Raw genomic sequence first — 14204 nt, forward strand, 5'->3', positions numbered from 1 at the left:
GGGTATATTCCCAAAGGAATCTTAGTCAGTGTACAATAGAGATACCTGTACACCCATGTTTATTGCAGCATTATTCACAATAACAAAGTATGATATAAATACACAATGGAGTTTCATTTAGCCATAAAGAAGAACAAAAATTACACTACTTGCAGGAAAATGGATGGAACTAGAGCTCATAATCTTAAGTGAAAAAAGCCAGATTCAGAAAGACTAATAGTGCATGTTTTCTTTAATATGCAGAATCTAGATTTTTTTTTAAAGGCATAAAAGTAGAAGGAGGATTACTTGGGAAGAGGAAGGGAACCAGTAGGAGTGGAGGCGGGACAAGAGAGGGTGAAGATGGTTAAAGTACATTATATACATAAAAATGACATAATGAAATCCATTATTTTGTAAGTTAAGATATGCTAATAATAATAAAAGAATGATACTTTGAAAACCCCAAAAGAAATAACATTGAACATAATGACATGGAAAAATATTGACAATATGTTAAACAAAAATAACTGGTTACAAAACAAAATCAGTCTATGTTGTCCTAATAAAATGTACAGAAAAAAGAATGAGGGGATTCATGTTCGTAACTTTCCTTCTTTGAGCTTAATATATTTTCCACAATGATCAAGTATTACTTTTTTTGAGAAGAAATAATTTTAAAAATACAGTATTGAGAGGACCATTTTCAACAGGTAAGATTATAGAATGACCATTCAAGCCCAATAATAGCTTTATTTCTTTTTTTCTAGCATCTTATTTATTATTAGCACGCAATAATTGTATAGGGGGATACATCGTGATATTTACATGTGCTCACAATGTATCTTAATTAGACTCACCTCTCCATCTTTCTCCCTCATCCCTCTTTCCCCCTTCTTAGAACAATCTCAACAGGTTTTACTGTTCTATTTTCATACATGAATACAAAACACATCCACCATATTCACCCTCATTCCCCCTTTCATTATGCCCTCCCACTGGTATCCATCCTCAGACGTCCTGTGTTTTTCCCTCTTGTCCTTCATTTTTTTAAGTGTATACTGGTAGTCCAAGGAGGTTTTACCTTGGCATTTCGGACATGCATAAATCGTGCTTTAATCAGATTACCCCCACTGTTTACTCTTGCTCTGCTGCCTATTATTCAACAGCTCACAGTGCATTACCTTACATTATCTTCATTTATAGATGGGATGTTTCAAAAGTTTTCATTCTCTAACATTCTCTTTCCCTCTCCTGCCTCCTGTAGTCCTCTCAGACTCAGTAATACGATTCTTTGTTTCTTACCATCACTTTCCGTAAGGTGTATCTCTTGCACCGAATGTCGTCCATTAGCATCTCATAGGGAGTGAGCTGGTATTCAATGGGCAATGGATTATACTGCCGCTGTTGGACCTTCTTAAGTTTTACCCCATTTCGCAAATCTCTCATCACCTGGACCCAGAATCGGGCCTAAAAAACCAAAGGTGAAGAGATATCAATAAGTACATTTACAAGTTTCCTCTGAATAGCTACAGTCATTCAAAGAAAGAGCTTGAATTGTAAAACACTGAGTAAACAAAAAAAACCCCCCAAAACCAAAAACCAAAAAACACCTACATTTTAGGATACTAGAATATGGGTAGAAAGTCACTACTCCCCAACTTTGGGTTTAGTGGTATAATTTGCTTTGTCATTGGAATAGTGGTGGGTGTGATGAGACTGAGGCTTTCTAAGGACAGGTACAATGGCCTTGCCCTTCACGTTTCTCAGTGCCACGAGAACATCAAGGCTGTGTTGGCCTTCTTGCCAAGAGAAGGCTAAAACACCCATGGAGTGGAGCATATACACGTGATCTGCAGACCCACCAGTGAGATGAATACTTCTGCTTTAAGTTCTATCATTTTTGGGCGATTAATTTCACAGCATTACTGTGGCCACAGCTGGCTGAGACAGTCATCTAGCTGTTTTGACACTGGACAGTTGTTTCACTTTTCAAGCTCTAGTTTCCTCATCAATAAATAAAAATGGTGTTTTATAACTTGAAAAGATCAGAGTTGATCCATACATAGAAAATGCTTTAAAAAATGACAACTTTTGTTATCTTTGTACACGTTATTTTATCACAGTTGCCTTGTCAACCTTCAAGAGATCTAAGACTAAAATGAGACTTAATGAAAATACTTAATATAAAACATATTAAGTATATATATTCTCAATTATTAACCCTTTTGTTCCTCTGCCTTATAACCTAAGGTATCATCCTTTATGTCAGCAAAAAGTCAATCAATACAATGTTTAATTAAAATATTATAGCTTGTCAACATTAATACACTTGAAATAGCTACCTAAATGTACTTATTTTATAAATGCCACAATATACCCCTACCCAGCACAACAATAAAAAAGTAGAATAAAATAATAAATAAATGTATGTACTTATTAAACTTTTTTCCTCACAGGGCGCCAGTGGCTCATGCCTGTAATCCTAGCTACTCAGGAGGCAGCGATCAGGAGGATCACAGTTCAAAGCCAGCCTGGGCAAATAGTTCAAGACACCCTATCTGCAAATACCCAATACAAAAAAGGGCTGGTGGAGTGGCTAAAGTGGTAGAGTGTCTGCCTAGCAAGCATAAGACCCTGAGTTCAAACACCATACCATCAAAAGAACAAAAACAAAAAAGAAAATTTTTTTTGGCAGTACTGGGATTTGTAATCAGGGCTTTGCACTTGTTAGGCAGGTGCTCTACCACTTGAGCCACGTTCCCAGCTAAATGTACTTATTATAAAACCAGGCAGTGCATTTCATAAGACTGTTCTACATCAAGTGAGGTAGAGGTGCTGCTCAGTGGTAGAACAGCACGTGCTTAGCTTGTATGAGTCCCCGAGTTCAAGTTCCACCACAAAGAAAATTTTTTCTATACAAAATAATCAATTTCTCAAAGATGTCTTCAGTAACAGTTTTTTAAAATGTTAAAAAAAAAAAGTATATTTCTATTTCTTATTCTTTTGTCCCCAAAAGGATGTGAGGTATATAAAACTTGGTGCATCCATCAAAATACCTAAAATCTTCCTAGATTGTGCCCTGAAGAGGTCTGATTTAATATTCCTGAAGTACTTATACTTCTCTCTCATTCCTTTAAGATCCAGTTCAAATACAACATCATCTTTTTAAAACCCTAGTCTTTCTCTTGACCTACTCAGGCTTTAAAACTTTGAACTCCCCACAACATAAATCAGTAGATAATTACTCACATTAAAAGCTTTCACCGTCATTGTGTGTGTATGTGTGTGTGTGTGTGTGTGTACTGAGGATTAAAGCCACTGCTTTATGCATGCTAAGTTTGCACTCTATTACTAAGCTATATCCTCTACCTCTAGACCACTTTTGCTACAACTTATAAAAGGATCCAAACAGAATTTTTAATGTAGCCAGTATTCTGTGTATTTCTGGTAAAACCCTTACATGCTGTTTTTCAGAAATTCATGTCTCAGTTACATAAAATAACATACTGCTGTCATATGCATTTCCAGAGATTTAAAAAAATCATTTATCCTTTATCCTGCTAAGGGAGATTCTGCTATTATTTTTATTGTATCTTTTTTGAGATCAGGTCGTGCTATATAGCCCAGGCTGATCTTGAGCTCACATTCCTCCTACCTGAGTCTCCTGAGTGCTGGAATTGTATGCCAGGGCCTGGCTCCATTCACTGGAACAGCTGAGGGAGGAAGACGGTGATGGTCTGGGAAAGCACAGCCCCCTCGGGAGCTGGCATGTCTTATCAGTTATCCACAAACCGTCAAATGCTGCTGCCTTAATGAAAGGGGATTTCAATCCCAGAGTGCAAGCTCTGTGCTTGCTCATTGAATACCTAGACTTACCTGTCTGGGTTCAGTAACTAGGAAGATGATAAAAATACTGCATTAGCCAAGAAAAAAACAAACCTTGGGGAACACTACTATCCTATTCACAGGGAAGTTCATAATCAATGGTGTTCTAAAATCACAAAATAAAACTTGCTTTTAAGATAATATAAGCAACTTTTTTTTTTTTGCTTTTAGACAAGTAAAACCTGGAAGAGTCAAAAGTGACCTGTTCGTATTCCCCAAATCTGCATCTATTCTTGTATCCCTCATTTAATAATGTCATTATTGATCCATATCCTTAACCTAGAGAGTCAGAATTTAAGATGCACCTTCCTGGATGTGTGGACATATGTCATCTTGTGCTTTTGACACTCACTGTCCTGTCCCTAAGGCTGTCATGCACAAGGGCAGGGACCCTTGATAGCCCTAGGATTTAGTACCATGCACGAAGAAAGGCAGATACTCAAAATGTATCTCATTAAAACACCATAACCACCTAGTCTAGAAATCTGCTTTCTGTTCTACACTGAGTCTTATGAAGGTAGACACTCCATATTACCCATTCTGCACCCCCATGACCCTAGATAAATCAATGGATCACACTAATTTACATGTAGTCCTGAAAGGAGAGCTTTGACACGGAGGGCATGCTAAGGTATAATAAAAAATACCTATCCATCTATCTATTTATCTGGATATAGGTATTTATTTTATTTTGTGTATTTTTGAGGGGCAGTACTGGGGTTTGAACTCAGCGCCTTGTGCTTGCTACAGGAAAATGCTCTACCACTTGAGCCACAACCCAAGTCCTTGCTGCTTTAGTTATATTTTCAGATAGGATCTCGAATTTTTGGCTGGGCTGGCCTCCGACCACCAGAGTTGGGATTACAAATGTGAACTCCCATGCCTGGCTTATTTATTGAGATAGGATCTTGCTAGCTTTTTTGTCTTGGCTGGCTTTGAACCATGATCCTCCTGGATCTCCTAAGTAGCTGGAGTACAGGTGTGAGTCACTGCATCTAGCCTAAGGTATTAATATGTCAGTTAAAAATATATACATATGTGTGCACTTACATACATACGTGTACATATATGTGTACACACATACATACATGTGTACATATATATGTATGTATGTATGTGTATTTTGGTGGGACTGAGGTTTGAACTCAGGGCTTCATGCTTGCAAAGCAGGTGCTCTACTGCTTGAGCCACAACTCTAGTCCTTTTTGTTCTGGTTATTTTTGGTGATAGGGTCTCTTGAACTATTTGCACCAGCTGGCTTTGAACTGTAATCCTCCCAATCTCAGCCTCCCAAGTAGCTAGGATTACATACATGAGCCACTGGTGCCCAGTTAAAAAATGTTAATATTTTAAAACACCAAAAGTCATAGATACATTGGGGGTGGTTCTAATAAAATAAGAAAGCTTTTGAAAACGGAAATATTGACTCACACGTTAGACTAAGTACCCAACTTTATTTAGTATCAATTCATACTACAGTCCTTAATAAACAGCATTTTAAAAAGCAACACTATTTTCAGCTGGGTCAGAAAGCACCCAACTGCCTTACCCAGTCAGCGTGTTTCAGCTCCTCCAGGTCTGTGCCACATTCATCACTCTTTTCCATTTCTTGGATCTTCTTAAGATTCTACCAGATAAAGCAGAAAGAAAACAGGCAGGAAAACTTCATTAAGTTACCTTCTCAAATGAAAACTCCTAACAGGTATCTTTAGATAAAGCATATGCTGAAATAGTATCATTGAAGGAGATAATACAGAATCTATGATTTGAAAGCCAATTAAAATGGATATAGTCTTACAGACCGGCTCACTGTTTTCCTTTCAGTTCTCATGGTAAATTTTCAGTCACATTAACTCAGCTTCTAAGCTACAGTGACAGCTCCGCTCCCTGATGGATATTCGATCTATCACTTACACTCTCTTCTTTTCATCTCTACTGCAGATCACTCCAGAACACCATCATGCTTCATGTGGGCTTCTGAACCCATCTCTGCCCTGGTGGCTCTTCACTGTCTTTCTCCTCTTCCTGTGGGTGTCAGGCTCCATGGAACTCTCCAGCTCCTCAGAGAAGCCTTCTCTTCCTCCCTGGGTAAGCTGGACCCTTCTAGCAGAACATTTCTTTACCTCTAGGGCCAATCTACACTGATCTGTGCCTCCCCTCTTGGGCTTCAAGAGGCAGAATTCCATCTTTAGAAGCTAACACAAGCTTTGGTACCTTCTGATGTTTGATATATACTCATCAAACAATTTAATTTACAAATTTCAATGGATAATGGCATTTTATCATTTTACTTGGTGGTACTGGGGCTTGACCTCAGGGCTTCACACTTGTTAAGCAGGCACTTTACCACTTGAGCCATAGGCAAATCCTGGATGTAATGTATTTTAAATTGCATCAATCCAACATTTGCAACTTTAAGAAAATCTTTATTGACAAAACATATATTCACATGTTATTGATAAATCTGTTGTGTGCCATCCTTACTGATAGCAATGCAGCCCTAATACATTTTGCTTTTTGCCCACTTGCCCTTAGCCTGGGTTTAAATGTACTATATGAACCTAGCTTGTGTTATATGAGAATATAAATGAAACATCTCTAAACCATTTATTTTTAGCTTCCCAACATCTCATATTAGCCATCTGCAAAATAAGGATAACACCACCTGCTTTTTTTAATTCAATAATGTAAAGGAGTGTTAATGCAGAAAAAAATAAAATTACTCTGAACAATTAAAGAAAATGTGGCATAAATAATGCATTACTTCTTCTTTCCATTGGGAAAAAATAGGGGGAAAAAGCATTTTTGGTTATTTCAGAATGTGTTTCCACAATTATTTTAAGAGGAAAAGTCAAGTTTCCTTATGAGATGCTTGTCACTCCTGTTCCCTATAAAAGGAAAACATCACTACCTATCTCCTCACATACGAAAATAACCTGTTAAAGTAAGCACATTGCTTGGCACGGAGAAGGTTTCCAGATAATTCCCTAAAGCTTTTAGGTATAATAAATCATAGTTCATTACATCACAGTATATATCAAAACGTAAACTGTAATTGACTAGATATACAGAGCCCCATACTTACAGCCTTCAAACTGTGTATCTGATTTTCCTCTGTGCTATCCCAGCGCCAGTCCCTTCCACTTGCCAAGAGTCTGGCTCTTTCTCACTGTTCCAGGCCCTTGGTTTTGCTTGTAGTAGGGTGGCGGGGCAATGATAACGGCAGCCAACAAGTGGTAATGAGCATGTGACCCCAATCCATGTTATAGGGTAAGTGAGGCTTGAAAAATCTGAATAATATGCCTGGGCCTCCCTGCAGGCAAGTGGGGAGCAGGCCTGAAGTGGGTGGATGTGGCCCCAGGTTTAGGAGGTAGAATGTGTGGAAGGGACACCAGATGAGGAGAAGAGTGGTCCTGTTGGCAACAAAAGCATCCCTACCCTATCCCCAATGGCTTAGACAATCCTCACAAAACAGGTGGAAAAGGTCTACTTTATTATTTTGCTAAAATGAACATCATGAACATTTACAAATTTTGAAATTACACAAGGAAGGGTCTTTGCAGAAAGTGGGTACCTAGTATCTGGCATGACCTTACATCAAAATCTGACTGGGAATCATTATTACAAGACTGGTAGTTCTGATATTCAAAATCCTTAATTTTTTGATAGGGATTAGATATTTAAAAAAACCGAATGATTCAAAACTATAGTTTTCAAGTCCACAATTTGCATGAAATGTTAGACTCCGAACTGAGTGGGGAGGAGACCATGTAGGAGCAGCAGACACATTTGTTTTGTTCCTCTAGTGTTAGCCAAGTTTCACCCAAAAACAATTAATGACTTAAAGTATGTATGCTATTCTATTGACTAAAAGAGTCTTCTAGTTCTTTACAAGTAAAACAGCAAATGAAAAGGGGCTTCAGGAGGCAGACTGCCCCTGGGACCAAGGGATTCCATCTTCTAGGATGAGAGTCAGGAAGTGGCAGGCCCCATGTTCCTGAGAGCTGGGAACAAGATCTCATTTCCTTACTACCCTGCCACTCCAGCCTAGAGCAAAGCACTGGCGGTTCCCTTTTGTCCAGTGCTTTACCTCAGAAGACCACAAGGCCAGTTACCATGTCCTTCACATTATTCATCAATGGGGATGACCCTGACCGAATCACAAGCACCATCCCTGGCCACTAGCACTTCTCCTAGTCTATTCTGTTTTGCGAAGCACATACAGCCTTTTAAAAGTCTGTATGATTTATTTCTTTCCTGTGTTTACTGTCTGCCTTTCCCAATGAGAAAAACAATTTTTTATGTATTTTGTTCACAGACAGGATTGTCAAATGTCCAGAACAGAGCCCTACACATGGTTGGCACTTAGTAAATATTTGTTCAATAAGTGAGTTAAAACACCTTCAACCACGAATGTTTAAATGAGATCTCTCCACCAGCTCTTTAATACGAGTCAACTTTAACAAGAAGAAGTTCAATCTGAAAGAAAATTATTCAGAAGGAAATCTGCATTTTCTCCTGTAAACTCAGAATCTCACAAAGGACTTGGGGGGAGACCTATCCATGCTACAAAACGGTAAGCTCTCCAGTTCAGAAATACTCAACTTGAGCTCACATTACATTTAAATATCTCATTCAGCCAACAGATAATAAAATAAAGAGGAAAAAGAGATGCATTTCTAATATTCTGTGGATGGAATGAAGTAATTATGTTAGCAGCTAAGTGAGGCAGGCACCCTTAGGGGCAAATCCTGTATTAACACACCTTCAAAGTGTCCTTTCCTTTGGTTTTGCTACTGGTGGGTAGTCTCAGAAGATCTTAAGTTTCTTGCATTTCCTGAACAAAGAATTAGACAGAGATACAGAATGCAAAGCAGCAGTAAAGTTTTATTGAAAGAAAACAAAAGTGTAGACAGGAGAAAACACTGCAAGACAGAGCAGAGGGCTATGGCCAGATGACACACAAGCCCCGATCTTTGTTCTAAGGGCAATTTATAAGTTGTAAGGGGAAATGGTGGGAAAAATATGGGCAGTCTTTGCAGGAGAGGCTAGGGTGATTGACAGGTTTGATTAATAAGATCTTGTTATATAACATGGGGAATTTGTGCACACATTACGCTGACACCCAGGTTTTAGTTCTATGTATGAGATGTGACTAATGTTCATAGGTCTTAAGCAGAGGACTTTACCTGAGAGATCAGATTGAGAACATGGGCATGCACCATTTTCCAGTCTGAACAGGCCAAGAACTCCCCAGTCCTTTTGGGGAATTTGCAATTGCAATGACTATCAGAGGGCATTCTGAGGATGGTATTGGGCAAGGAGAAGAAGGAATCAGCATGGAGTGACCTTTTGTTGAGGTGGGTTGAGTTCCACGGTGGCATTTTTCTTTCCCTGTTACTGGCCTGCCTCAACTTCAGCTAAAATCTTTTTTAGGAAAAAGAAGCTAAGTGTGTCTACCACCTTTATGATACAGGCTAAGTGTGCCTAAAGATAATCCAGTCTGCTGTCTTTATGACATAAACTAAGCATGTCCAGAAGTGTTCCTGTCCACCACTTCAACCTTGTTTTTTTTGGGGGGTGGCACACTGGGGTTTGAATTCAGGGATTCACGCTTGCTAGGCAGGCAGCCCTTTTTTGGGATAGTCTTTTTTTTTTTGAGATAGGGTCTTGTGAAGTATTTGCCTGGAGCTGGCTTCAAACCACGATCCTCCTAAGTAGATAAGATTACAGGTGTAAGCCACCAGTGCCCAGCTTACACTTTAACTTCTGAACATGTGCTCCATGTTCCTGAGCTAAGCATGCCCAGGAATGTGTCCCCTTCTTTCCTTCTTGAACTATAACATTAACCTGTGCATGCTCAGTAACATATATGTCTCAAACCGAGCATGCCGCCGAAAGTGCCTGCCCTAAGGGCTTGCTATCTGAATACGTATAGGCTCTGTGAGTAAGAGTGAGATCCTTATGCTTTCTTTGTTTAAAGCAGCACTGCTTTTTGAGTAACTCCAGTGCACTCCTTATTGCTGTACGTAATAGGCCTTTCTCCATTCTTTATCTTCTGGTTATACTTACTGCCTTTGCACTAAACAAGAGATGAACTCTCTGTGTTCAATTATAGTCACAGTACTAATTAGGTCAGTAAGATCCATCCAGCATCATAATAAACTGGTCTGAAACCTCAACGCCTGTGAAAATCAGTACGCCTATATAATTAGACCAACCTTCTGCCCATTCCCCGCACATAACAGAGTGCAATATGGGGCTGCCTGTGCTAAGTAGGAACTAAGCTCTTTTTGGCCATATTCTCTGTCACCTAAAGGCTGATCCCACAGCAAGCACTACATCTTACTAATAACCCATAAATCAAAAAACATAATGAAACTCAGGTGGTAGAGTCAAGAAGATTGTGAATCCAAAGCCAGCCTGGGATACACAGCAAGACTGTCTCAAAACAAACAAAAAAGATAATGAAAAAAGCTAAAAATATGAAGAACAAACTCATCTTTGTAAGCTTATATTGAAAAACTCCAGTGTTCTCCAGGATCAGAAAAAAGCTGAGGATCAAAAGAGAAGGCAAGACAAAGGAAACATAGTAGAGGACAGGAGATCTTTAGCAAGAAAGAAGATTACGGCGAGTCTGAATTTTTCCTTCTGCTCCAGCTTGTTCTCCATTTGATCTTTCTTGTCCCTCCTCTATGATGGGTTCCTAGCACCTCTGCTGTGGCCCTCAGACTGAGGTACCTGTGCCTTTGCAGGACCCTGTAGAGGGATATGCCAGGGAGCATTTAAAACAACAGATAAGCATAGCACATTTCTTGGAGTCAACTGTACTCCAAGATGAAGCAATGGAAGCCATGGTAAACTGCCCTTGTTTCAAGAGACAAGTTCTCCTGCTCTAGCTTCTGGAGATGTCTGTTAAGGCTCACCATTCACCCTCCCCAGGAACCTCCCTTAACTAAGGAGAGCTGCAAGCCAAGGTTATGCCCTCCTGGAGACGGTCCACATCACTGACTCCTGTGGAAGCACAAAGGCCAAGGCCCCTTGTTTCAATTCGGGATGTCTGTTAAGGGCCATGCCAGCTTCTTAGCTCCTGGTGGGATCAGCTGTCCTCTGCTGCATCCTCACGATCCAGTGTCTCCCTTGGTTCAATTCTGCTTCCTCAGCCCCCTACGGGGCTGCCCATATGCCTCCTGAATTCAAGTGTTACCCCTAGAATCTATTTCCTGGGTAACTCAATCCACAACAGGGAACATTTAAAACTCCTTGCTACTAAGAAAAATGATCTACTCTTTATAATACTGAAGATGATTTAACTGACTGGTCCAAGAATGTCATGTTTATTTTTCTGAATACATGCCAGATCAGGTATTTACCAGTTGTATGATTTTGGGTATGTTATCTGTTTCTGATTTTCTCATCAGCAAAATGTACATAACAACTATCTTTTGGATTTTGCTAATATTACATAAAATAGTACAGAAAAAACAGCTTTCAGCCCAGCTCATATTGAGCTTTTAGTAGATAGTAGATATTATAAGACAATGAGTATCTATGAGAATTTGATTGTGAACACTTTTATTCCTCAGAACATTTTATTTTTAATGAATTTATTTTACTGAATGTTACCTCTAACCTCTTATGAAATAAAAATCTTGACCCAATAACCAATCAATGTTGAGAATCTATGAATACTATAATTGAACAAGCTTGATTGAACATGTAACTAGAAACCTCAGGTTTTTCTAATTAACAGAAAAGACAAATGAGTTAGCTGAATGTAAGTTACAGTTGTTTCCTGTTTTAGAGATGAGGTCCTGTCAATTATGACAATCCAATTTTAGTTTCTGATTGATTTTTTTTTCCTTGAACAAATGTAGTAACAGATGGCAACCTGTACTTGGAATACTGGCAAGAAGGTTCTAATTGGGAGTACCCACATGGCAACTGACTCCGTTTCTGACATAACCATTCTCAAACTGGCAATTAGAACTGTCTCATGCCAACATTTTCAACTCCTGGCATCTTCAAAATCAAGTAAGTAAAATCTACTCTGTGAACCACAAGTACCATATGCCAAATGCTTAGAGAATAATTATTCATTTGTATAGGTTCAACATCAGCTCATATGTAAACACCCTTTTTAAAAAATAAATTTTCCTTACAAACTTTAAAGATCACTATTTTGCTCCTTATTGTTAAGCATTTAAAACTATGCTACTTCCTCTGTGCATGGGTACAACTTTTGTGTAAAATGCTCTTCTGAACAGGGACAGTGGTGATACCAGCAACGATACTTTAGGCAGAGAGCAATTTAATTATTGCTGGTAAAGTGAGCATTCTGCACATGCACCAACATTCACAACACAAATAACAGATCAAACAGAAAAAAGGTAAGCAGTGTCAAGGACCCTGAAGACTACAAATGATGAATGGTCTAATTTAAATGAACAAATGGCAAACATACACACAGACACCTGGTGGTGGATTCTGTCGAAAAAGCGGTATGCTCACCACGGAGAGGGATTAGACCCCATTTCAGATGTGGGGTGAAATCTCCAGGCAACTTAAATGCTAAGTTGTATTCTGGAGGTGCTGGGGATGGGCACAATGGAAAGGACAGACAAGGCATCTGAGAAAGCATGTTAAAGCACACTTCAATATGGGAATGATGCCTGTGGCCTTAATTCACCAAGTCTATTGAAGCAGAAGACATGTCACAGACAGACGTCTTAATGTAATTTACACTATGATACAGCTAGATTTTGCTATTGACTCGATAAGAGATGGGAAATATATCTACATTTGATTTTTAAAAAGTCAACTTGCAGATTTACAGAATGTGGTTATACGATAAAAAAAAAAGTCAAATCCATTTCATTACAGTCTAGTCAGTTCTAAAAATGGTCCCCCAGAAACAGATTGCACTTTTTTATACACATGTATAATATACTATTCCACTTTAAGCTATTTTAGTCATAGTCTTATTTAAGAGTAACTGAGCTGAAAGATTTCATCATGAAGTTGATTTCTTACACAGAACTAACTGAAATAATCTATGTAAGTCACTTAAAAGTTTCTCAGTAGTTACTGTGACTACATAGTATAAAATACACTAATAGTCTTGAAAACTTTATAATGAGTCTTGCTTACTTCTAATTTATGTCCTTGTTCCATAATTTCAATATGGTGAATCATTAGCAGCTAACAATAAATGGGCTCTAATTTAGGGATCCAGCAGTCATCTTGTACCCTAGGATTTTGTTAAATTCTGGGTAAGGTTTAAACCATTAAGAAGAACTTGACTGGTGAGACTGACTGATGGTTTATTAAGTCAGGGTGTCACTATGTAGCCCAGGCACTCTGCAATCTTCCTACCTCCACTTCCCAATGCTGGAGTTAAGGTGTGAAGCTCACCTGGCTAATGGGTGAGTTGTTTTAAAAAGTCACATGTGAGAATTGCTTAGACATTTTGAAAATCAAGATATTAGAATAACGCTATTTTAAACAGCTTTAATTCTTAGTGTTGGCAGAGGGAAAAATTGCTTCCTCTACTAGGACAACTTTAGAAATACTCTGGGAAATTAAAGACCAAAAAATTCAATTTACTTTTCAGTACAACAGATTGGAAGGCAAGATGTACAAATGAACATTAAGTTTTCATAGTGAAATAATTACAACTCATTTACACTTTCTAATTTTTTAAGTTTAATACCAAAATAGTGAATACTCTGAAGATATATATCCTTGTATTTTCTTAAAATTGGGCCAGAATTGTGCAGAATTACTCATTGAAGTAAAAAAGTCAACTCAGAGGTTGACATAAGGCAGCAGAAGAAAAAAAAAAAGAGTGAACAGAAGTTCAGCAAAGGTTATTTGACTTAAGGAGTCATAACAATAAAAGAGCTTTCAAAAATTAGCATATATTCATTGTACAAAGTAACGGGTTTCATTATGACACTTTTTATGACCCCCCTGCTACCCTCTAAAATTCCTCCCCGCTTCCCCTTCACATCCCTAATACTCCCCCCTTCTACTTTCATGTCCTTCCCCACCAATTTCCACATATTTCCTTCCCACCAGATCTGTCTTTATGAGTCTGGTTTATTTTACTTAATGCATTAATTTCTAATTTTGTCAATTTTCCTACAAATGATATAATTTTGTTCTTTATAGCTGAAACAAATGTTGGAGAGGATGTGGGAGGGTGGGAAGGAATCCTTATACACACTGGTGAGAATATAAATTAAGTCCAGTCACTTTGGAAATCAATATGGAGGTTCTTCAAAAAAATTAAAAGTAGATCATGTGATCTTGCTATACCTCGCCTGTATATGCAA

At 38.4% G+C, this 14204-nt stretch overlaps 1 protein-coding gene across 5 annotated transcripts in view; it reads right to left on the bottom strand.

The window, feature by feature from the left end:
* Positions 1–14204, bottom strand: part of Spire1 (spire type actin nucleation factor 1) — a 160826-nt gene that overhangs the window by 50606 nt on the left and 96016 nt on the right. For all 5 annotated transcript variants that reach the window (XM_020178964.2, XM_020178965.2, XM_074070367.1 and 2 more), the window contains 2 exons: positions 5417–5494; positions 1285–1449 (listed from right to left, as the gene is read on the bottom strand). In XM_020178964.2, coding sequence (XP_020034553.1) covers positions 1285–1449; positions 5417–5494 — 243 coding nt within the window. The remainder of the gene's footprint in view (positions 1–1284; positions 1450–5416; positions 5495–14204) is intronic.

Source organism: Castor canadensis, chromosome 4, assembly GCF_047511655.1.
Source record: "Castor canadensis chromosome 4, mCasCan1.hap1v2, whole genome shotgun sequence".
NCBI classification, from domain to species: domain Eukaryota; kingdom Metazoa; phylum Chordata; class Mammalia; order Rodentia; family Castoridae; genus Castor; species Castor canadensis.